Here is a 26,533-nt window from a genome sequence, read left to right on the forward strand (position 1 = left end):
TTGAGTTTAATTAGTGAAAACTTTGACATCTATTTGTGTAAAGCAGTGAGGTGCTAAAACAGGAAGTGTTTGTGCTGAGACGAGGCCCATAATGGTCAGCAGGCCAGGAAGCCTCCATCCACCGGCAGACTGACTCCGTTAGTCATGCTGCTCTTATCACTCAGCAGGAATAAAATACTGTGAACCACGTCTTCCACCTCTGCGCACACACACACACACACACACACACACACACACACACACACACACACACACACACACACACACACACACACACACACACACACACACACACACACACACACACACACACACACACACACACACACACACACACACACACCAGTTCAGTTAACACTTATGTTGATACATTTATGAAGCCGTTAATGTGTGTAAACACGGCATTATTGCACCACTGGAGGCATTTCTACGACAGCGTATTAGGCCCAGTATGAGAAAATAAATAAAAATGCGGACCCGGGGAGGGGAGTAATATTTCGATAAAAACGTTGCAGGTTTATGAGATTAAAGTGCCAAGTCTACGAGAAAATAAAGTTGCAGTTTTATGAGTTTAAATCTAGCAAATCTACGATGTAGGTGCAACCGACACCCAAAGATGATTGTTCATTTTCTGGATTAACACAAACTTTCAGTTTGATTAAAAGTAGGCCCTAAGCCTGCTGAAACAAAGGCCTCAGCGACTACGCCCAAAGCTTGGTTGCCTTTGTCTCTGAGGGCATGGCTGAAACGAAGGCCTGCCCTGAAACCTTTCCCAACAACAGGTCACACACAGGTGTGAATCCTTCAAAGGACCCAAAACTGTTCAATGGCTGACTGGACCACTGACTATGACATCACCAGGGCCTATATAAAGTGAAGCACACAATCTCTCGCTCTCTTTCTCCTGCTCTTCCTCCCGATCTCTCTCCCGGATCACTAAAGTCGACGCGATCCTGCGGATCCAGGAGACCAGCTTCCCGCTGTCCCCTCGGCCCTGGTCCTGGCCTACGGCGGTCACCAGCAAAAGTTTAACCAACCGGTTATCCTCAACGGAGCACAGCACAGAGCGATCTGTTTCCTCTTTTGCCTAAGAGCCACAAATAGGACAAGAACTTTTCTTCACCACAAAGCTTCCTTTCCTCAACCAGCCGCTGGCATCAAGCAACGCAAAACATCTCCCATCTCATGGACTGGTAACTAATCACCAACTGGGCATTACTACATGTTATAAGTCTTTGTGTAACTTAAATGTCACACCTTCTCTGCAGGGGTCCCAAGCCCCCACCCCTCCTCTTTGTCTCTCTCTCACACACACACACACACACACACACACACACACACACACACACACACACACACACACACACACACACACACACACACACACACACACACACACACACACACACACACACACACTGTAAGCTTTAGTTAGTTTATTGTGTTTTGTTTGTTGCATTCATAATTTGTTAATAAATGTTTGTGTTTACCATATGTCCGATTATTTAATATTACACAAAGATGAATGAGCCAGCTTCTACTAAGAAAAGAACTTTTAAATCCTTCAACTAATTAAACTATTACATTTATCGGTGTTCAACCCTTAATTAGTAGTTTAATATACTTAATGAGACTTTAATATTAGTTGTCACTCCGTCTATGACGGTGGTGCCCCGAGGAACTCTGGTTTAACTAGAGTCATTTTTATTATTCAATTCAATTCAATTCAATTTTATTTATAGTGTCGAATCATAACAAAAGTTATCTCAGGACACTTTACAGAGTAGGTAAAGACCACACTCTGACTTATTTATGATTTACATAGACCCAACAATTCCCCCGTAGAGTACGGTGGCAACGAAAACCTTCCCTTTAACAGGCAGGAACGTGGAACAGACCCAGCTCTGTGGAGGACGGACATCTGTCTGCACCGGTTGGGGAGGAAGAAAAGAAGAGAGAGAAAGAGAGAAAAGACACACAGAGGGACAGAAAGAGACAGACAGACACACTTCCAGAGATGCAACAGTAACTATAATAATATTTATAGTAATGTGAATATAACGTATATGTTAAGACAGTTCATACAACAGAATAGTAGAAACAAGCACAGCTAAGGTGACAGAATATGAAAATGATAATAATTATGGTGGCAAACATGATCAATGATGAGTAGTGGCAATAGCAGCTATTATGCAGCTACAAATTTTATAGTTTATTAAACTAGTGATAGTATATATGAGTAACAGTGATAATAGCAGCTGGAAGCGTCATGTAGGACCACGGCAGCAGGCACCACCACCATCAGCAGAGACCTGCGAGACGACAAAGCACAAACAGCTCCGGGGAAGAAGCTGAATTAGTAACATGCATTGATGAGACATGAATGATACAGACGGAGAGGAGAGAAGCTCAGAGTATCAGGAAAAGTATTATCCCCCGGCAGACTAGGCCTATAGCAGCATCACTAAGCAGAATAAAGTCTCATCGTAAGCCTTAGCTGTAAGCTTTATCAAAAAGGAAAGTTTTAAGTTTACTCTTAAATATGGGGACAGTGTCTGCCTCCCGAATAACATTTGGGAGTTTGTTCCACAGGAGAAGAGCTTGGTAGCTGAAGGCTCTATTATTCTATCTATTATTATCTTTGATAATTTTTGGTGATAACTAATATTTACTTGATTAATGATATGTCAAGATCTGGTTCCGGGTTTTTCCGTGCGTCACGCGGTTTCTTCTCAGGGTTTACTCCTCGGTAAACATTCTCAGACGCTGCAAGGAATTCTGGAGACTCTCAGTCAGTTGACTGCCTGCGTCTCTCGTCTGGAGTCGAGCCAGGTGAGACCTGTCCTTGCTGCTCCCGTGAATGCTGAGTCACCCGCTACTGCTGTGAGTACTCTCTTACCTCGTGAGCCCTATGTACCGGCACCAGAGCGTTACTGTGGAACGCTGGGTGAGTTTGGAATTTTCCTTTTCCAGTGCTCTCTGGTGTTCGGTCAGCAGCCCCGCACATATGCTAACGACTGCACCAAGATAGCATATGTGCTGGGGTTGTTGTCCGGTAGGGCTCGAGCCTGGGGAGCTGCGTTTTGGAACAATCCCCTGACTCGGCAGGCTTCGTTCCAACAGTTCTCCAGTGTAATCATGTCTGTGTTCGATCATCCTGTCGCTAATAGCGATTCCAGCAACCGGTTGCTGGATTTACGTCAGGGCTCCGCTAGCGCTGCGGATTACTCCGTTGAGATTTGCACGTTAGCGGCAGAATTAGGGTGGGATGATCGGGCACTTCAGTGTATTTTTGTTAAGGGTCTTAATGAGGAGGTAAAAGACAGTTTAGTGGGTAGATCTGAAACTGCTAACCTTCAGGAACTCATTAACCTCGCCATTAAGATTGATAACCATATGCGTAAGAGACGCCGTGAGAGACGCCGCGACAGACGGTCTGAGTTTCCCTTGACTCCTGTTCCCTCCGTTAGCTTTCCCGAGCGGATCCCTGTGACACCCGTGAGCCGCCGGGTTCCCTTATCCTCCGTCCCTGTCCAAGAGGAACCCATGCAGCTCGGCCGTAGCCATCTGACCCCCGCGGAACGCGAACGGCGTTTCCGGAACCGTTTATGCATCTATTGTGGGGATCCGAACCACCAGATTTCTAACAGTCGTAAGAGGTTAAACTGTCAGACTCACCAGTCACAGGCGGGGTACTGGTGAGTCGTTCGGTGGTTCCTAATAATCCCCGTCAACGCATAAATTTGAAAGTGGTCTTGTCGTGTGAGGGTAGGGAGTTTTCCCTTCAGGCACTCGTCGACTCAGGTGCCGACACTAACATTATTGACTGTGATTTTGTTGCCAATAACGCCATTCCCGTGAGCCAGCTAGAGACCCCCTTAAGTGTCAAACAGTCTCAGTGGGAGCGAACTCGCTCAGATCTCCGCAGAGACTTTGCCCTTAACAATGTCTCTGGTTGGTAACCACTCAGAGGCTATTGCGTTTCATGTCATGCCCTCCACCAATGCCCCAGTTGTTCTCGGACTTCCCTGGTTGATTACTCATAACCCAGTAATCGGCTGGGTAACTGGTCGGATTGTGAGTTGGAGTAGTTTTTGTCATTCCTCCTGTTTACGCTCAGCTCCTCCTAGTGGTCCTCGTGTTCTCAGTTCCCCTGTACCTGATCCGCCTGATTTGGCTTCCGTACCTCCCGTTTATCACGATCTGGCCGAGGTCTTTAGTAAGACTAAGGCGCTTTCCTTACCTCCTCACCGTCCTTACGACTGCCCCATTGAGCTTTTGCCGGGATCAACTTTTCCCACGAGTCGCCTATATAATCTGTCTGGTCCCGAACGGGAGTCAATGGAAACATACATAAATGACTCACTTAAATCAGGGATTATCCGTCCCCCGTCATCTCCACTGGGAGCAGGGTTCTTCTTTGTAGCTAAAAAGGATAAATCCCTGCGTCCCTGCATAGATTACCGGGGACTTAATAATATCACAGTTAAGAATAAGTACCCGCTACCATTGATCAACTCCGCCTTCGAGCCGCTGCATGGCGCTACCGGTTTTTCCAAACTCGACCTACGTAATGCTTATCACCTTGTGAGGGTGAGGGAGGGGGACGAGTGGAAAACACGGCAATGGGTCACTTTGAGTACCTCATCATGCCTTTTGGTTTAACTAATGCCCCGGCTGTATTTCAGGCGTTAGTTAATGACGTTCTTCGGGACATGCTCAACCGCTCAGTTTTTGTGTATTTAGAAGATATCCTGATTTACTCTAAGGACTTGAATGAGCACGTGGTGCACGTTCGTCAGGTTCTTCAGCGTCTTCAGGAGAACCGTTTGTTCGTCAAAGCCGAGAAATGTGAATTTCATGTTTCGTCCGTGGCTTTCTTGGGGTACATTGTTGAGAGCGGACAGGTTAGGGCTGACCCTGCCAAGGTCACGGCTGTGACAGAGTGGCCCACACCTACCTCTCGCAAACACCTTCAGAGGTTTCTGGGTTTCGCTAACTTCTACCGCCGGTTCATTCGCAACTACAGTCAGGTAGTTTCCCCCATGACCAGATTAACCTCTCCCTCCACTCCATTTTTCTGGTCCCCTGCTGCTAACAGTGCATTCTTGGCCCTTAAGAAGCGTTTTTCTTCCGCCCCTGTTCTCGTGCAACCAGACACTGGTCTCCAATTCATCGTTGAGGTGGACGCTTCTGACCTAGGGGTGGGGGCAGTCTTGTCCCAGAGAGCAGTTTCCGACAATAAGATTCACTCTTGTGCCTTTTTCTCCAAGAAACTATCCCCGGCAGAGAGAAACTACGATGTCGGAAACCGTGAGCTACTAGCCGTCAAACTAGCACTGGAGGAGTGGCGTCATTGGCTGGAGGGGGCGGAGGTTCCATTCGTGGTCTGGACTGACCATAAGAATTTGGCCTACATACAGACAGCCAAAAGACTCAACTCACGTCAAGCCAGGTGGGCCCTGTTTTTCGGAAGATTTAACCTTACCTTGACCTACATTCCAGGGAGCAAGAATATCAAGCCTGACGCACTCTCGCGGCAGTTTGGACCTGCCGAGGAGGAGGAGTGCGGCGTAGAGAACATCGTTCCTTCGTCTTGTGTTATGGCAGCATTAACCTGGGAGATCGAGGCCACTGTCAGGCAGGCGCAACGCTCACATCCTGATCCTGGTGGTGGACCACGAGGACGCCTGTTTGTTCCTTCCAGTGTTCGCTCTCAGGTACTCCAGTGGGGACACTCGTCACGGCTCGCCTGTCATCCCGGAATCACCAGAACTCTGAATCTTCTTCGTCGCCACTTCTGGTGGAACTCTATGGTACCAGATACCAATCAGTTTGTTTTGGCCTGCACCGTCTGCGCTCGAGGGAAGGCTTCCCATCGACCTCCTGTTGGCCTTCTGCAACCTCTCCCGGTTCCTGGTCGACCATGGTCACACATCGCCCTGGATTTTGTTACCGGCTTCCCATGTCTCAAGGTAAAGACACCATTGTGACGATTGTGGATCGCTTTTCCAAAATGGTGCATTTTGTTCCCCTACCTAAGCTGCCATCTGCCATGGAGACTGCCCTGATCCTCGTGGACCACGTATTCCGCCTCCATGGAATATCTGCAGACATCGTCTCCGACCGTGGTCCTCAATTCACCTCCCGGGTCTGGAAGGCTTTCTGCCAAGCATTAGGGGCAAAGGTGTGCTTATCCTCTGGTTTCCACCCCCAGTCAAATGGTCAGACGGAGCGGGCGAACCAGGATTTAGAAACTGCCCTTCGTTGCATCTGTGCGCGCAACCCTTCTTCGTGGTCTTCGCAGCTTTCCTGGGTTGAGTAATCCCACTACTCCCTAACCAGCACCGCTATAGGTATGTCCCCCTTCGAGGCGTCTTTGGGTTACTTACCTCCTCTGTTCCCGACCCAGGAAGCAGAGATAGCCGTGCCATCCGTCCAGCACCATCTCCGCAGAGTGCGTCGGATTTGGAGGGAGACCCGCGGGGCGCTACTCCGTACCGCAGAGCAGAATCGGACGATGGCGGATCGTTATCGCATCCCCGCACCCAAGTACCGACCTGGATAAAAGGTTTGGTTGAACTCTCGAGACATTCCCCTGAGTATCTCTTCTAAAAAGCTGGCTCCCCGGTTCATTGGTCCTGTCGAGGTCAAGGCCATCGTGAACCCCAGTTCTGTTCGTGTCAAGCTCCCTGCGTCCCTCCAGATCCACCCGACATTCCATGTTTCTCAGATCAAGCCCGTCACCACCAGCACGTTGTGCCCACCTGCCGGCGTGGACGGGGGTTTCAGTACCTCGTGGACTGGGAGGGCTATGGACCCGAAGAGAAGAGTTGGATCTCGAGATCTCTCATCCTGGAACCGTCCCTTATCCGGGACTTCTACCGGGCTCAGCCCGAAAGGCCCGGTAGAGCGCCTGGAGGCGCTCGTTGAGGGGGGGGGATACTGTCAAGATCTGGTTCTGTCAGTGCCCTCCTCTCCTTTTTCTTGTGTGTGTTTGTCTCCCTCTGTCTGCGTTTCCCTGCATGTGCTTCTCCCTGTCTGTCAGTAGGTCCGGTAGGCCTCCGGTAGGTGCCTCCAAAGCTGCAGCATGTTAGCTAATTAAACCAACTCCTTAAAAGCCTGAAGCTGGCAGGTATGCAGCGCCGGACCGTCGTCGACCCAACCTTGGTAAAACTATTCCCCCCGGACTGGCATCCCCTTTCTCGTAGTGATTTTCATGCTCCCCGTTGTAAGCATACTAATCGTGTTTTGTGTTCTGTTTTCTCTCTGTAGTTTCTCGTGTTCCCGTTTTCCCGTCCGTCTCCCGATCTCCCGACGTCTCGCCGTTCTTGTATTTCCGTGTTTGTTTAGTTAGTCTGTTGTTTGATTATCTGTAGTTTGTTTCCGTTTGTATTATTAAACGTTTAATTTGTAACTTTCTTTTTGTCCGTGTCTGCATTGAGTCCACCTTTGTGTTATCCCTGTACCGTTCATGACACGATAAGTTTATTGAGAATACTCAATCTTATAATCTGAACGTGAGTCAAGGCCCTACATTTGATTGGTTCTCCGTGTGAAGTTTTAGTAAATTAGAGTTATTAATTTTTAGTAATTTTTCTTTATTAATTTTCTTTATCAAATATTTAATTTGATAGTCACACTATTGATCCAATTAAACCCAGAGTACCTACAACGAGAAAAAAAGAAAAAGAAAAGAAAAAAACTTAAAAATGTATTAAATTCAAAGTCAGTAAAACAGTGTTTTTTTTCTCCTCCAGTGTTTTGTTAACAGTCTGTGTATCTTTTTGGTCTGTGTATTATGATCACTAAAATTAAAATCACTAAAACAAAAAGTTTCCATTCCCTCTGTAAAGCAGCTGTGAGGACGCTGCTGTGTCGGAGAGGGATTAATGTTTTTTATTTGATATTTGAACATGTGATAACACATGGTTCAGGTCCTGAGGGCTTCGACTGTTGGGAGTTGGGACTGGTTTTGTTCAAAAGTGCTGAATTCTATCTTTATGGCTTATTGTTGTTGAAACGCCAACCGCAACGGTCAGACCCATTAGAAGAACTGTTATCGATGTGTTATGATAAATTGTTTTGTCAACTTAAAGGAACCAAGCCTAGGCGAAGTTGAGGAAGTAGTGAGAAGAGCAAGATCAAACTCAGCACCAGGCCCAAGTGATGTGCCGTATAAGATGTATATACAAGGCCTGGATATACCAGCATGGAATCCTACCCAGAATCCTCTGGCCTTTTCTCATCTACGAGGTTCCTATGGCGGTGGTTGAAGGGTTCAAGCAAAGAGTGAGCAGCTATCTTTGCAGATGGTCTACCACGCAGCTTAAGTAGCATTGGACTGTATTGGAACACCAACAAGCTCAGGCTCCCTTTCAGCTCTGTCAGAGTTTATCTTGGCTCGGGCACAGGAACACCTGCAGTATTCAGGGTCCAGAGACGCCAAAGTGTCCGGGGCAGGAATTGTGGTGAGGACTGGGAGGAAGTGGAGGGCAGCAGAGGTAGTCCAGCAAGCTGAAACTCGTCTGAAGCACAAGGCCATCCTCGGTACAGTGGCGCAAGGCAGAGCTGGACTTGGGAGCCTAACATCAACCAGGTACGAGTCTGCCAGTGGGAGGGAGAGGCAGAGGCTGGTGCAGGAGGAGGTGCGAGCTTCAGTTGAGGAAGGGCGAACCAGCGGAGCAGTGTCCATGAAGCAGCAAGGTGCTTGGATAAAGTAGGAGCAGGCGATGGAGCGGCGCATCACCTGGAAGGATATCTGGCAGTGGAACCCCCAGAGGATTAATTTCTTAGTCCAAGGGGTTTACAATGTCCTCCCAAGCTCAACTAACCTGTGCACCTGGGGCAAGATAGAAACACCTGTGTTCCAAGACAGGGACACTAGAGCACATCCTGAGCAGCTGTTCCAAGGTGCTGGGTGAGGGCCGGTATCGATGGAGACACTATCAAGTCCTCAAATTCATCGCTGAGGCAATCAACACTGGGATAAAAGCCAGTCGATACACCCAAGCTACAGCCAAGGCCATCCAGTTTGTCAAGGAAGGACAGAAGCCAGAGAGGACATCTAAGAACGGCTCTGCTGGTTTGCTCTCCACGGCCTGAGACTGGGCGATGATAGTTGATATGGAGAGGCACCTGAAAATTCCATCACACATCGCCCAGTCCAGGCTGAGACCGGACATCATCCTGGTCTCTGAGGCTACAAAACAGCTGGTCTTTTTTGGAGCTGACAGTTACATGGGAGGAGAGGATGGAGGTGACACAGGAGAGAAAAAGACAAAAGTAGCAGGAGCTGGTGGAGGAATGCCGGCGGAACAGTAAGAGGACCAAATGCATGCCAGTGGAGGTGGGCAGTCAGGGATTTGCCATCTACTCCCTGAGCAAGGCCTACAGCATAACAGGGGCGAACCGGAGGAGAGCTATGAAGAGCAACTCTGAGGCTGCAGAGAAAGCGCCCAGATGGCTCAAGCTGAGGAGGGGAGGGCCTGAGCGGGGCCCCTTCTTTATGGATTTTTGGGAGTCCATATAAGCAGGGGGTTGAGTCCCTGGGGTAGAGCCTGTAATATTGGGAGTAGTCAATGATCCCTTCTTTTTTTAGTTGCTGTAGAAACTCTATAACCTTCTTTTTGTAACCGCTGGTAGGGTCTCGTTTCAGAGTTTCATAAGTGTTCGAGTCACTATCTAAGAAACTTGATGTTTTCATGATCTTAGAATGAGCCCTTTTAATCTGCAACCTCACCACTAGATGACACTAAATGCTACACACTTTGCACACACTGCTCCTTAAATTAGCAGAGGAAGTTTACAGTATTCCATTTACCAGCACACAGACAGGAATATTTGCCATCTTCCGCTCAATCCCCTGAAGATTTGCAACACCGGCTCTGGTGTTATGATATATCCCACTAATATCAGTCGTGTCATCTTACTCTGGGAAAGAAAGAAATGTATTTCCCAAAATGTAGGACCATGCCTTTTAGATGTTCCGGTAGTAACCAGATGGAGTGGTGACCTTTCCATGGAGCACCCTGTCTAACACCTAACGTACACTGGGACAGGCTCCAGCAGGTTAGATGATGGATGGGGACTGGAACCGGTTGTCTTTAAGCTACAGAAAGACAGTTGTGTCGACAGTGATCTGAAATGATTGCCCCAGATGAGTCTAACCTGCAAAGCGGCCCAGGGGGATGCGGTCCATCATGGTCTTGGATTTTTCAGGGTCGCTCCAGCCCAGGCGACCCCTCTCAGTCATCACCACTGTGGGGTTCACACTGTTCACACGGATCTGATCAGAACACAACAACAGTCACTGAGAACACCATTCAACATGTCATTATAAAAACAACTGACACTTTTCATGGGCTTCATTGTGCTCCTTTAATATTCTTCATGAAAACTCTGTTCCACATGACCTTTCCCTCTTCTGTCGTTAGAACAGAGACGCCGCGACACTGTGACTACAGATCCTTTTTGGATTAGGCTGAATGCTAAAAACGGTTTAGCTGCATCATCAAGTGAACTGGCTGAATATTAGCTACTGCTCATACCCGTAGGCCACTGGTTCTCAAACTGTGGTAGTTGTACCACTGGTGGTACTCAAGCTCTCTCTGGTGGTACTAAAAAAAGGAACAAACAGGAAAACATTCATTACTAAATCAATATAACACTAAGAAAATACTACGATCCAAACTGTGATGGTAAGAGAGTCAGCAGAGGTAAAATGACTGGTTTGAAAACACCGACATGTCAGTTCTGATGCTTCCTACAGCAACAATGAATAATCTTCTGATGAGGAATAAACCTTCCTCTCTGTAGTTGAATAGTGCAGACCTACGCTGCTGTATTTTAACATTGGTCTTAGTGGTGGAACTTGAGAGAGCCTGATATTTACTGAGGTGGAACGTCATGTACAAAGTTTGAGAACCACTGCCGTAGGTCAAAAGGGCAGAGTGTAGCTACGCAGAAACAATGAAAATGAGGTGGCAGGAGCTGCTCTACTGATCCCCTATATTAAAATGGAGTTAAGAAATGCATTAATCTAAAATCTAGCAGAATGTGATTATAGTATAATGTGCAGCCACAATGCACATATGTGCATATTAGTGTTGCTGTGATTGCACAGGGGTTCCTATTTAGTCTGAAATCACTCATGTGTTCAGCTCAAGTCTATCTGTTCACACCTGCAGCAGCCTGCGTCTCCACATGAGACTTCCACTGACTGACCACTCGGTCAATGGTAAATGGACTTGTACTTAGGGCGTGATCACACTGTCCTTTTGGCCGCGGCCAAAACCGGTTTTTCAGCTAAAGTCTAGTACCTTTAAGTAGTGTGAGCGCACCCGCTCCGCGCTCAACTGCGGCCAGCTGGCCCTCCACGGCCCGCTTGAAATAGGTGGGCTTTAGCGGAGCCGTTTGCACATGTACGAGCATGAGCGTGAGCACGTGTACGAGCACGAGCCCTACGGCAGTAGCGTTATGTCCGCCTGTTTGGACATGTAAATAGAAGGACGGACCATGCGTGGATATTTAACAACAACAACAATGGCGGTGAAAGGTTCACGTTGGTGTGGTGCGGAGGTGGAGTGTTTACTGCAGATTTGGTCGGATGAAAATATTCAAAAACAGTCGACAAGACGCACAAAAACTCCGAGGTCTATGGAAGGATTTGTAAACAAAGCCACACACACGCGATCAATGCGTGTGACGTGTTACGGCGTGATGTCGTATGGACAGCAAGAAGCATTGGCCGAGGCCCTGGCAGTGTGAGTACAAACGGGGCTGGGGCGCGGGGGGGAGAGGGAGGGAGGACAAGTACCCTAAAGTCCGGGTCGTGGTCCGGGAGGACAGTGTGATCACGCTCTTATATAGCACCTTTCTAGTCTTCTGACTACTCAAGTCACATTCACCCATTCACACAGACATTCAAACTGATGGCAGTGGACATCTACATACTATCAAATCTAATCATTCACACCACATTCACACACCCATGCGCAGCACGGGGAGCAATTCGGGGTTTAGTCTTAGTTGTCTTGCCAAAGGACACTTCGACATGTGGATCAGAGGAGCCTGGGATCAAACCGTCGATCTCACGAATAAAGGACGACCCAATCCTTTGCCACGTCTCACATCTGATTTCTCTGAACTGCACATAATTGGCATTTAAATATAGTCAACGTATTTGAATAAAAAATGATTTTTGTTATTGTTGTGTGTGAATTTCAGTTGTCCCTCTCACATAAATCATTATGACAGAAACTTGACACAAGAGGCGCTGCCTACAGTTTGTCTGTGTGCCAGTGGACCTGTAACTTTTCTGTGTGTCATTTTATGAACATATAAATAAGGATGTCTACCTGTGGTGATCTGTGGAGGAGAGCAGAGAGACAGAGTGTCTGTGTTCAGCTCTTTATTTCACTGTCTAATGTTCACACCTGTACTGAGCTGCTCACTCAGGACAGATGTAGGAACAGGTCTGACTCTGGACGGGTCCCCAGTGAATGTAAAACTTAATGAGCCAAATGATGCTCTAAAATGATCAAGGGAAGTTTCCATGCTGTGGGAGTGTGAGGGCACAGTACCTGGTGGGGTCCCAGCTCCAGAGCCATCACTTTAGTCAGCATGTCCAGAGCTCCTTTAGTGGCACCTGAACAATGACAGACAGGAACTTTACTGTCACCAGCAGGGCTGCAGCAGGAAAACTTGTGACAGGTTAATATCTGAATATCTGCTTGTCCTATCTTAACTTACTCATGTCTGTGTCCTCTCTGTGTCTACCTCAGATCTCCTCTCTTATTAGAACCGAAGAAATCTTAAATGTAAATGTGATTCTTCAATCGGCACTCGTCCTGTCATGTCTGTATCTTTGATAAGAATGTACCGCTAAGCTACTCAAGATGAAGGGTCATAGGCTAAGGCCTAGTCCACACAAACACAGGTATTTTTGAAACCAAACTTTTATGGCCCCCGGTTAAAAACAATTCTCGTCCACACCACCACCATGAAACCACAAAATCCGCCTCCGCCAAGAACTGTGGTTACGCGTGGATGAAAGAACAAACTGTGCAGAGAAACACACGCTTTAGAATACCCGTGTTTGTGTGGACGGCCCCTAATATCAGTGGCTTTCATTGTCTGTATCCCTGTTCCCCAGGTCCAATGTTCCCTGGTAGCATAAGCCTATGCCTCCGCTGATTTAATTCAGCATTTTGTCAGGGTTAGAGTCAGGGTTAGGGTGTAGTGGTATGGTCTTAATAAGCCTATTTGCCGGGGAATTCAATGCTGATTTCGGAAAAAATAACAGACCGGGAAACATAGGAAAGTGGGGAACATCGGACCCGGGAAAACATAGGTACGTTCCTGTCTCTAGCTACAGTGCCTTATTCACCCCCTTGGACGTTTTACCCTTTTATTGCTTTCATAAATCAATCATGGTCAATAAAATTAGGCTTTTTTCACACAAAAATGTATTTAATTTCAAAGTGAAAACAGATTTCTACAAAGTAATGTTAATTAAACAAAATTATATAAAGAAAAATAATTGTTTGAATAATTATTCACCCCCTTCAAGTCAGTATTTAGTAGATGCACCTTTGGCTGCAATCTCAGAACTGAGTCTGTGTGGATAAGTCCCAATCAGTCTTGTACATCTGCACACTGCAATTTTGCTCCATTCTTCTTTGAAAAACTGCTCAAGCTCTGTCAGGTTGCGTGGGTATCGGGCATGAACAGCCCTTTTTAAGTCCAGCCACAAATTCTCTATAGGATTGAGGTCTGGGCTTTGACTCGGCCACTCCCAAACATTAACCAGGTTCTTTTTAAACCATTCCTGTGTAGCTTTTGCAGTATGCTTTGGATCATTGTCTTGCTGGAAAATAAATCTTCTCCCGAGCCGTAGTTCTCTTGCAGACTGAAAAAGATTGTCCCCCAGGATTTCGGTGTATTTTGCAGCATTCATTCTGCCCTCTATCTTTACAAGCTTTCCAGGGCCGGCTGCTGAGAAACTTCCCCACAGCATGATGCTGCCACCACCATGCTTCACAGTGGGGATGGTGTGTTTCTGGTGATGTGCAGTGTTTGGTTTTGGCCAAACATAACGTCTTGTCTGATGGCCAAAAAGCTCAACTTTGGTCTCATCAGACCAAAGAATCTTCTTCCACTTGACCATGGAGTCTTCCGCATGCTTTTTGGAGAACTCTAGTCGAGATCTAATATGAATTTTCTTCAACAGTGGCTTTCTCATTGCCACTCTCCCATAAAGCTTTGACTGGTGAAGAACTCGGGCAGCAGTTGCTATATGCACAGTCTCTCCCATCTCAGCAGCTGAAGCTTGTAACTCCTTCAGAGTAGTCGTAGGGGTCGTGGTGGCTTCTCTCACTAGTCTCCTGCTTGCACGGTCACTCAGTTTACGAGGGCGGCCTGATCTAGGCAGATTCAGACATGTGCTATATTCCTTCCATTTCTTGGAAATGGAACAACAACTCCGGGGGATGTTCAATGCCTTGGAAATTTTTTTGAATCCATCCCCTGAATTGTACTTTTCAATAACCCTTTCCCTGAGTTGCCTGGAGTGTTCTTCTGTCTTCATGGTGTAATGGTAGCCAGGAATACTGATCAACCAGTCTCTGGACCCTTCAGACACAGGTGTTTTATACCTCAGTCACTTGAGACACACCCACACCACTCAGGTGATCTTCATTACACTATTTGTGAGACTATTGGCACCAATTGGATGGACCTCTATTAAATTAGATCATTACATTTAAAAGAGGGTGAATAATTATGCAAACAATTATTTTTCTTTATATAATTTTGTTTCATTGGCATTACTTTGTAGAAATCTGTTTTCACTTTGAAATTAAATACATTTTTGTGTGAAAAAAGCCTAATTTTATTGACCATGATAGATTTATGAAAGCAATAAAAGGGTAAAACGTCCAAGGGGGTGAATACTTATGATAGGCACTGTAGCTGTAATGGCCAAAAAAGACGAGCCGAAAGAAAGATTAAAAGTAATTTAATAATTAAATTCAATAACTCAATTAATATGAATAAAACAAAATGAATGAACACAACATTAATGAACATAAATGTACTAAAATTAATCATCTTATTAGTTGACAGTAATGAACACATGGTCTGGGAGAATGGTCATCACATGGTGCCAGTAGCCTTTCAATCCCATTTTTCAGTGTTCATGGTGTTCCTGTCTCCTTTCTCATTGTCGTACGGACCTAACAACCGTGCCACTGCCGGTCTGGGCAGTTATTGTTGCCAATCTACTGTTTTTTGTTTTGTCTCCTTAAGCTGCTACGGTGTGTGTGTGTGTGTGTGTGTGTGTGTGTGTGTGTGTGTGTGTGTATATGTATGTGTGTGTGTGTGCGTGTTGGTGTGTAAGCTTGTCGTTTTAAATGTGTCTTTTAAAGGTCTAGCCTATTCTTTTTGATGCTTTTAATGTTAAATTATTTCTGCACTTTAAGGGATTGTACTGTGTACTGGGTCTGACTGAGGTCAGACAGTGACTGGGGTGGTTCTGTAATGAGGCCCCTGGGTTCCGGCCCTCCTCCTAATCATACAAATGACTGAATCAACAATAAACACATGGATGTGTCAGAGTTAACAGGGTGCATGATTCAATACACTCAGCTCAGCTTGTAGACTGAGTGGAAGATTTGTTGGTGTACAGCAGCTGTTACTCACAGTAGACAGCGTGGTCTCTGAGGGCACACTGTGAGGCCTGGCTGGACACGTTCACGATAGATCCTGATCCTCTGGCCTTCATACCACGGCCCACAATCTGAGCACAGAGACAGATATCTGTTTGATCCAACACAAGCAGACTTTGGAAACTAAACTAATGGTATGGTTTGTAGGAGCCATGACTTTGATTTGTGTTAAAGTGTAATATTCTCTGAGCACTAGGTGGTGTTTTGTACAGGGCCGAGACCGTAAGAGCCAGAAAAGCATGCTGGCTTTAAAGGGTAATTCTGGTGCAGAGTCCTCCCATGGTCTTTTTTGGCACTTACATACTTCAAATAAGCCATCACTACAGTTTTTTTCATCTAACAACTATTAACAGAGAAATCTGGGAGAGTTGCTAACAGTCGCTAACAGCCGGACGTGGCTAACAGTGATTAGCTCGGGGCAGTACGGGGAAGGCATTCAAACTTCTTTTTTTAACCACTAATACTGCTGAAAATAACAGCAAACCTCTGCAGCAGCATGAGAAGAGTCCCTACACAGAAAACAAAGCACCAATGGGCTCCGGCCTTTGGGATTGACTTTGGTAATCCACTTGAATGGACTTTACTATGAGAGGAGCTGGTACAGGGGCCAGTAGGTAAGTCTTTAAAACACTCTTTTAATAAACTCTGCGTTCACTAACTACGTTGTTGCTACTTTGTTTTCTGTGTAGGGACTCTTCTCATGCTACTGCAGAGGTTTGCTGTTATTTGGAGCAGTATAAGTGGTAAATGCGTTCACTGTACTGCCCCAAGCTAATCAGTGTTAGCCACGCCCGGCTGTTACTGTTAGTGTCTAAATGAAAAAAACTGTTTCAATGGCTTATTTGATGTATATAAGCGCAGAAGAGGACCATGGGATGATTATGCGCCCGAATTACACTTTAAAACTGCAAAATCTGACTGATGCACGTGGACAGCCTGGTATTTTTGGCACAATGCATCTGACATACTAAATTTTTTCTGCTACACTAATGATATGGAAATACAACCTTAGTTACTGTACACATCATATTTGACTTAAATGTAAGTGTACCTTTAAGTCGCTATTTTTTGTCCCCTAAGCTGCAAGTAGCCGTAACTATAGTTCCTACGGTACCTGCCGTTGTTTGCTGGGAACAGGAGTTAACTCATTCAGTAGTTGAGTAAACAGAGAAGCTGCTGGTCTGCTCTCTTGTTGTATTGTGGTGTGAATTCAAGAAGATAAAACATGAGAAATTGTAGCCCACTTATAACCAACAAGCAAGAAGGACTGGAGAACGCTACCTAACAAGAAGGTATGGTTACAGTAGAATGGGTATTGGGCGGCCAACATGTGTTTCCTCAGGAGGGTGGCTGGATTCTCCCTTAGAGAGAGGGTGAGAAGTTCAGCCATCTGTGAGGAACTCGGAGTAGAGCCGCTGCTCCTTTGTGTTGAAAGGAGCCAGTTGAGGTGGTTCAGGATCATCTAGTAAGGATATCCTCTGGGTGCATCCCCAGGGAGGTGTTCCAGGCACGTCCAGCTGGGAGGAGGCCTCGGGGAAGACCAAGGACTAGGTGGAGAGATTAGATCTCCACACTGGCCTGGGAACGCCTCGGGATCCCCCAGTTAGAGCTGGTTGATGCGGCCCGGGAAAGGGAAGTTTGGGGTCCCCTGTTAGAGCTGCTGCCCCCGAGACCCGACCTCGGATAAGCGTTGAAGATGAGTGAGTGAGCGAGTGACGTCAGAACATTTGAGCCCAGTTAGCAGCCAGCAGCGTCTACAGTACAGGGCTCACCGCAGCACTGAGACGCCACTCATCTATTACACAAGATCTTTTTCTAAGTCTGGTTGTTCACATGTTCCCCGACATCCAACAGTTTACTATTCATGTTACAATCAGCAAGACATCGACTTACAACGGAAGGAAAAAGAGCAAAGACGAGAATGTGGGACATGCAGGTGTAGTGATGTGGAGCCATTACTGTACCTGGGACACATGCAGCACAGCTTTCACGTTCACACTGAAAGACCTGGGGATTAAAGACACACAAGAACACAAGAACCACAGCACGTTTACATGCTGAAACCATATCACCAGTGTATGATGGTCTCTGCTAAACATGGTCCTGCTCCACGCTTCTGCTGCTGCTGCTATTATAATTATTCATGAATATTGTCATTACTTCTATTCATTATAATATTCACAGCCATTAAAACACTAACAGGAATTTTCCTTGCAGCTGTTATTGATACTACTCGTATATTTCAATCATATTCACCACAATAATTATTATTATCATTCATATTCCTATCACCTTAACTGCAATTGTTTCTACTGCCTGTCTTTTAGTCATATTCACATTACTATAGTGAGTTAATGTGAATCTCTCTCTCTCTCCCTCTCCCTCTCCTGGGTCTGTGGGATGCTCCTGCCTCTTAAAGGGAAGGTTTAACCACTGTGTGCACAAGACTGCTGGATTAAAACTGTATATAATAACTATAATACTTGCTACTACTTTTATTAAAGATAGTGCGACTTGTTGCTGCTCATTGGGGAATTGCTGGGTCTCTGTAAATCATGAATAAGTCAGAGTGTGGTCTTTACCTACTCTGTATATACAGTGCCTATAGAAAGCCACGATACCCTTTGAAAATAGTTACTTTTCTGTTTTACAGCCTGAAATGATTACACTTTCTTTTTTTTAAATCCCAGCATGATTTACACATTTTGCCTTATAACATTCAAGTGATTTGTTTTTCAAAAAATCTGTAAATGAATAAAAAATGAAAAACTAGAATCTCAGTGTTGGAAAAGTTATGAGTCCATTTAGAATAACAACTATATAAAATAATCAGGTATAACCAATCACCATCCAGATTACACACTAGGTTAATTGGCCTCCACCTGACATCAACTGTGGTGGTTTTGATTACTTCAGAATAAAATCAGCTGTTCCTTTGAGTATTCTTCAGAATAAAATCAGCTGTTCCTTTGATTTGACTTCAGAATAAAATCAGCTGTTCCTTTGATTTTATTTCAGAATAAAATCAGCTGTTCCTTTGATTTTATTTCAGAATAAAAACAGCTGTTCCTTTGATTTGACTTCAGAATAAAATCAGCTGTTCCTTTGATTTGACTTCAGAATAAAATCAGCTGTTCCTTTGATTTTTCTTCAGAATAAAATCAGCTGTTCCTTTGATTTGACTTCAGAATAAAATCAGCTGTTCCTTTGATTTGACTTCAGAATAAAATCAGCTGTTCCTTTGATTTGACTTCAGAATAAAATCAGCTGTTCCTTTGATTTGACTTCAGAATAAAATCAGCTGTTCCTTTGATTTTTACAACAGAATAAAACCAGCTGTTCCTTTGATTTTATTTCTGAATAAAATCAGCTGTTCCTTTGATTTGACTTCAGAATAAAATCAGATGTTCCTTTGATTTGACTTCAGAATAAAATCAGCTGTTCCTTTGATTTGACTTCAGAATAAAATCAGCTGTTCCTTTGATTACTTCAGAATAAAATCAGCTGTTCCTTTGATTTGACTTCAGAATAAAATCAGCTGTTCCTTTGATTTGACTTCAGAATAAAATCAGCTGTTCCTTTGATTACTTCAGAATAAAATCAGCTGTTCCTTGAGGACTCCACTCCTAGTAGTGTATGATAACACAAAGAATTCACCACGGTTGGAAAGATGCTTTCAGAAGAGCTGGAGGATAAAGTTGTGGATAGGAACAAGTTAGGAGAAGGATCTAAAAAGATTTCAAAGGCTTTAACTCTCTGAGAAGAGGACTTGAAGAGTGCAGTCCATCGCCGCTCACCACAGAATCTGACTGAACTGGAACAGTTCTGCAGGAAGAATGGGGAAATATTTCCCAATCTAGGTGCACAAAGCTGTAGAGACAGATCCAAACAGACTGATGCTGTAATTAAAGCAAAAGGTGCCTCCACAAAAGGATTACATCTGAGGACTCATCACTTTCACAACCCTGCTATTCTAGTTTTTTATTTTTTTATTAATTTTCAGAAATTTGGGGGGGAAAAATCACTTGAATGTTGTAAGACAAAAAGTGTAAATCACGCTGGAAAAATATATTTTTAATGTATTATCCATAGAAAGGCCCAGAAATTAATTGCTGCTGATCTTTCAAACGCGCAACCAATGAGATAGAAGCCTTGAGTGTGAGGTTTACGTTTCCCTAGGCAACCAGAGAGCGACATCAAGCCGGTTAGAAAGATGGAGAAAAAACGTATTGTTTGTGTGTCCGAGTTTCCCGAACTATTTAACGTTACATTGAAGCGGTATCACGATCTCTGAAGTAAACGTAATGATGGAGGTTCATAAGCATCACAATTTAAGAGCTAACGGTTGTTTTAATGCTTACGTTGATTTAGCCGTTTACTGGGTCTCTGCGCCCAACCTCGCAGTGAGCCAAAACGCTTATAATGTGAAAGCCCCTTTAGGGATATAACAGTTACACTAAGGGGCCAAATACTGTAGTGCTGAAAATAGTAAATGGTTTTAATAATCAATCATTTAAGTCATTTATCAAGCAAATGACTAAAATGACACGGTTCATGTGCTGTGTCTTCTTGTTTTCTATCCTTGGTAATCTTTGAGAGGTGCTGTAGTGGGCAGTGTCCTTCTCTTTATAGTTTTAGTTTCCAGAAGCATCAACAGATGATTTGATGGGGGTGTGTCTCTCTCTATTTGTAACATGTGTAACTGCGATTCAAAGCTTGATTCTATTCTACTAGAATTGAACATAATTTCAGATGAGACCAGTTTTGACACGTTCACAAATGGACCTCATGAAACTAGATGACCTAAGGAATCTGGAGAATCTAAGGAATTTGGCAAAAGAAAAACTGGCATGGTCATTTTCAAAGGAAAAAGACCTCTGACCTCAGGATATCTGAATGAAAATGGGTTCTATGGGCACCCACAAGCCCCCCCCCCAGAAGTGCTCGCCATCCAATCGCCAAAATATGTCATTCTTGTGGAACTCTTTGGTGTTCCTCAAAGTCTGGGTGTCTTAATATTTCAGTAGTATTTTGCAGGGATCTTTGACTCTAAATGGACTTTATTGTCATTGTGAGTAACGTAATTAAAACTGGTCCTCTAAGGTACGAACATAAAACCACACACATTCCTAAAAACCCACACTGACTAAAACATCCACAGAGAACGTGAAGATAAAATAAATAGAATAGATGGATAGATGTGCCTTGTATAATATTTTTATGTTAAATGGACTGCATTTATTTAGCCTTTTCTTAGTAATAGCAACCACTCACTTGTACACTACAGACCCCCCTTTCAAGCACACATTGGTTACTGAGGCTCAAGTAGCACCTGCCAGGGCTTACAACACACTATTCTCTAATAAGTAAAGGTACGGTTAGAAGTGTCCAAGATCTCCAGGGTAACTTTGGTCTACACAACCAGGACCTCTTCAGATATCTACAACGGTTGTTTTAATGCTAACGTTGATTTAACCGTTTTCTGGGTCTCTTGCTCGGCGCCCATCATGCAGTGAGCCCAGTGTAAAAAGCTTATCATGTGATGGCCCCTTACTTGAGTGGCCCCTGCAATGCCGCCCGCTGGCTGAAGGCCCTTTCACATGCAGTAAAAACGCTTTGCGCAGGCTGTTCCATTCATTTCCTAAGGAGGAGGCGGTAGCACTCACCGCTCAGATCGGCCTATCTGCCACTGCGCTCAAAGTTCAAATCAGTTGAACATAGACCTTGCTGGCGCTGGCATTTCAAAAGCGCCACCAATGAGATAGAAGCTTTGAGCGTGACGTCTACGTTTCCTAGGCAACCAGAGAGCGACATCAAGCCGGTTAGAAAGATGAAGGAAAAACACACCAAGTAACTAAGGGGGGAGGGGCTTAGCAGGGACTGAGCCAGCAGCTCAGTTAACGGTGGAGTGCATGTTCTTTTCACAGTAATATATATATTTTGTTTTTTTCTCCTTTTTTAGGAGTCTAAGGACACACGGCCCCCCAAGGCCGGGGATGGGGCTGTAAAACAAAATAGTGACTATTTCAAAAGGGTATCATGGCTTTCTTTAGGCACTGTAAAGTCTTCAGATAAATTTTGTTATGATTCGGCACTGTCAATAAATTGAATTGAATAAAATTTAATTGAATAGGACCAGAGTGTCCTGTATTTTGTCTTACTGGTCAAACTGGTCAGGTGTGACCTCCAGAAACGGCTGCAGACTGACAAAGACAGCGTTATTCACCAGCAGGTCAATGGGGCCCACGTCCTGCAGGGCGGCCTCTGTGGCCCCCCAGTCTGCCAGATCCACACACACCGGGGTGATGGACGCACACTGTGAGAGGAGGTCGGCAGACAGAAAACAGAGGGAGGAGATGAAGGAAGAGGGGGAGCATTAGGAGGAGGACAAGTGAAGGCTTCGACACTCAGCCAGCATGGGTCCATTCAACAATGAAGACAGTATTAAACACAGTATGACAAATCATCAGAGTTCTTAATTTTGTCCATTCTGACTCACAGAGTGGATCACTAGAGAGAAATCTCCTCACATGGAGGAATTCATCCATATCACCTCATCTTTGACTTTTGAACAACATTTATGGTTAAGTTCAGTTTCAATACTCTCCACCTGAAATACATTTAACTGTCAACTGTACTCGCATCATTTTGGATATTTGAAATAATGGAAAAATAATGGAAAACTGCAACACAACACGTGTGTGATTAGTGTATCGTACACCTTGACCTCCAGTACACTGCATGAGCTTTGTTCATGCTATAAAATCTAGAGATACACTGATCCAGTTTTTTCCGATCCACTCAGATACCGATACCTGATACCGATCTGTGGTGTGTGCACAAACTGTGAACTGCGTGGACAGAATGATGCGGACGCAATGGATTTTTGCAAAACAAACAACTGGCTCTACGTGCACGTAGAGGATCGTTTTTTTCTTAAAGCGTAATTCTGCCGTAAAATCATCCCAGGGGGGCTGTCAGTAGTACAGTGGTTGGAGCAGTGGCCCCATGTAAAGAGACTGAAGGTCCTCGAGGCAGCGGCCGCGTGTTCGACTCCGACCTGCAGCCCTTTGCTGCATGTCTCCCCCTCTCTCTCTCTCTCTCACCCCATTTACTGGCTGTCCTTTATAATAAAGGCTTGAAAAACTGCCAAAAAAATAATCTTTAAAAAAAGAAATCATCCCGGCAAATACACTCATCAAATAAGCATAAGGCCTTTTTTTTCTTGTAACAACTATTAACGGAGAAATCTCGGATAGACGCTAACAGCTGAATACTAATTAGCCAGGGGTAGTACGGTGGAGGCATTCAAACGTCTTTTTTAACCACTAATACTGCTGAAAATAACAGCAAACCTCTGCAGCAGCATGAGAAGAGTCCCTACACAGAAAACAAAGCACCAATGGGCTCCTTCCTTTTGGATTGATTTTGGTAATCCACTTGAATGGACTCTACTATGAGAGGAGCTGGTACAGGGGCCAGTAGGTAAGTCTTTAAAACACTCTTTTAATAAACTCTGGGTTCATCAACTACGTTGTTGCTGCTTTGTTTTCTGTGTAGGGACTCTTCTCATGCTGCTGCAGAGGTTTGCTGTTATTTTCAGCAGTATTAGTGGTTAAAAAAAGACGTTTGAATGCCTTCACCATACTGCCCCGATCAGTGTTAGCCACGTCCGACTGTTAGCGACCTCACGGATTTCTACGTTAACAGTTGTTACACAAAAAAAACTGTCAGAATGGCTTATTTGATGACCGAATTTTCCGAAAAAAGACCCTGGGATGATGTTACGCTGGAGTTTTCGCTTTGATGATTTATGTTCTTCTATCTTTGCTGATGAAAAGTATGAAAGGAGCTGTAGTCGAAAGACAGCCACGTGTACACACACACACACAAAATTACTGCACTATATCTTTAGATCTATATGAATCTTCTGAATATCAAGTAGAGCTCCTTTAAGCGTAGGAACATAGGGCTCAGGCCCTAGCCTACACCTCTTTATGGTCACATGTGATTCCATTTTATCTTTAATGTAAGATTCAAGGTAAAAAAAAAGAATGAAAAGAGTGACTAAGAATAAATAGATAGATAAGGTATGAACCTAACTAGGGTTGCTCGATATTGGCTTTTCTGCCGATATCCGATATTCCGATATTGTCCAACCCTTAATTTTCGATACCGATATCGATATATTATGCCTTATCTTATTGTGATGCCCCACTGGATGCATACATAAATGCAACACGGCTTTTCAAATGTAAACACTGTCTCTACAAAATAAGTTATTGAAAAAAGTGCCATTCATTTATTTGTTTGTGTTTTTAGAGAGAATATTTTGCCTCAAACAACACTACAGACAATATCAAAACCAGGAAGATGCATATCTTAAGTCCAGAGTAGTAAACAAACTTAGTTTTCTTTTTCCACTGACTGAGTAACGACTGAGCCGTAACTTGGCAAATAATACAATCAATAAATTAGCAGTCAAGCTCAACATGCTAACCTGTATTGGATCTAACGGATACAGCACCAGAAATTAGCTTCTCGACGTGTCATTGCAAAGCGCACATTCACTGTTAGTAGATGACACTTGGAAATACTTTCAAACCACCGACATCTCATGCACTGGGCGAGCAAGCTTGTTAGCCACGGTTAGCAACATACGAGTCTAGCGTGTTGTTGTTGTTATACGTCATCAAGCACGCGCCTGTAAACGTCCCATGTTGCATTCATGTACACTCGGAAATGCTGAAGCCTACAGAACTAACATCGGTTGTAAAAACCCGATACCGATAATTCCCGATATTACATTTTTAACTCAATATCGGCCGATAATATTGGTGGGCCGATATTATCGGACATCCCTAAACCTAACAGAATAAAAAAATATATATATATGTAAATGTTAAACAAGGTGCAAATGGGCAATGAGGTAGATTGATAATTAGTACAAATATGATAAAAATATATAAAAAATCTGTATGTGGCAAAGATAATGATGTAGTACTATCTAAACACTTTCAAATCTGTACAGTCAATTTGTTGTATTGCGCATAAACAACGTGAAAAAAAAGAAAACTAACAAACTAAAAAGATGCTGCCACATTCAATTCCCTTCTGACTTTAATGTCGTCTGTGTAGAAATATACGCGTCTTGAATGGTCAGAGGACAAATGGGCACCTGTCCCCTCCATCACAGACGACAGGAGTGAGAGTAGGTGGCCTACCTCCTGCAGCAGACTGTCCAGGTCAGCCTGTGTGCGTGTGACCGCTGTGACCTGGGCCCCGCAGCGCGCCAGAGCCAGAGCCGTGGCCCTGCCGATGCCTGACGCACGCACGCACGCACGCACACACACACACACACACACACACGTCGTCAACAATTACACTTTCTCCTATTAAGACATGTTTTATATCATTACAAGTGTTCATATGGAGATGTATGATGTGTTAATACAGCAGCCTCCACTTGTGGGTGTCCACAGGAGGAGTTACAGTTAACAAACACATAATAATAAACACTTCCACCTGCTTACAGCTCCATAAAAGCCATTTATTAAACACGTTATACACTGCTTATAAGTGATACATAAGGGAAATCAAGTGATGAACAAGCAGGAGAGGCTGTTGTCAAATGATTCGTTATGAAATTAAACTGTAATCTGTAGATGTATGTGCACATTGATAAACGTTGTTGTAGTATAATATTGTTGACAATAAAGTTTGTTTAAAAACTCTGTAGTTAATGAGGATAAAGCTGAAGCCTTACTAACTGTCTTTTTAGATGACGCACACTAATGTGAACATTATCTGTAATAGAATAAAGTTGTTTCAGCCTGTGTCAGGCCGTGACTGAAGACATATGTGATGGTGATCCATGTGTGTGTGTGTGTGTGTGTGTGTGTGTGTGTGTGTGTGTGTGTGTGTGTGTGTGTGTGTGTGTGTGCCAGCTGTCGCCTTTACCTTTTCCTGCTCCCGTGACCACAGCTCGTTTTCCTGCAAAAGAAATATCCATGGTCGGTCTAACCCGTGGACACACACACACACACACACACACACACACACACACACACACACACACACACACACACACACACACACACAGTTACAGACTGAAGTCATGTGACGCGTCCATGTCTAGTGTGGACCGATCGAAACTCTGCTACAACCACGGTGTCTTACCGTGGTGAAGTTGGTTTGAGGTTGGGTATTGGACGGATACTCCCTCCGGTTCCAGCCCAGACTGTACTGAAGTTTGCCCGGTGTTAGCAGCAGGAGGACGGTTGGCACACCTCCAGAGCCTCGCGCGTAAACCGATTTAGGGACCGTCATTAAATGACTTCACATAAATATAGGAATAGAAAATAATTGCAGTTTATTTACAATAGTTTCCGTCCGTCATGTGACCCAGTGACCCCACATCTGTATTATATTGTATTACTAAACTGACACACCAATGCTGATGGTGTTTTAGTTAATATTCCTATATAATAACTGAAGCACTAACATTCTATAGGAAGTGGTGTGCCCAATTTAGTAATATAATGAGAAAGTGGTTTGGAGTCACTGGGTCACATAATATGGAAGCTATTGTAAAAATGCCCATGACCTGGGACCACTGGGCAAACCTCCGTAAAGCTGCAGGAGTGAAAATCCGTCCAGTATCCAAGTCAAACTACCTTCGATCTTGAGACACTAGATGGTGGTGTTCTGCTCATTCTCCATCTTCAACCTTTAATGGTTTCAGATGAATCTAACAAAAAGATGAAAATGTTGCTTTTGACCATATTTGACATATTTAAATCTGT

General features: G+C 44.4%; 1 protein-coding gene across 2 annotated transcripts; it reads right to left on the reverse strand.

The window, feature by feature from the left end:
- On the reverse strand, positions 1–26,011 carry LOC310961047 (L-xylulose reductase-like). 2 transcript variants are annotated; one of them, XM_083932980.1, is made up of 9 exons: positions 25,908–26,011; positions 25,689–25,747; positions 24,953–25,050; positions 21,890–22,044; positions 17,693–17,735; positions 15,703–15,799; positions 12,585–12,649; positions 10,171–10,288; positions 1–199 (listed from the first exon to the last, which is right to left on the reverse strand). In XM_083932980.1, the coding sequence occupies exons 2-9, from the start codon at positions 25,738–25,740 to the stop codon at positions 96–98; spliced, it is 732 nt and encodes a 243-aa protein (XP_083789106.1). In that variant the 5' UTR covers positions 25,741–25,747; positions 25,908–26,011; the 3' UTR covers positions 1–95. The 2 variants fall into 2 exon arrangements, with proteins under 2 accessions (XP_083789106.1, XP_083789107.1); XM_083932981.1 differs by lacking the exon at positions 25,908–26,011 and having other exon boundaries at positions 25,689–25,795.
- Between the last annotated feature and the right edge of the window lie 522 nt (positions 26,012–26,533).

The sequence above is a fragment of the Echiichthys vipera genome (assembly GCF_963691815.1).
Source record: "Echiichthys vipera genome assembly, chromosome: 18".
In the NCBI taxonomy this organism is placed as follows: Eukaryota; Metazoa; Chordata; class Actinopteri; order Perciformes; family Trachinidae; genus Echiichthys; species Echiichthys vipera.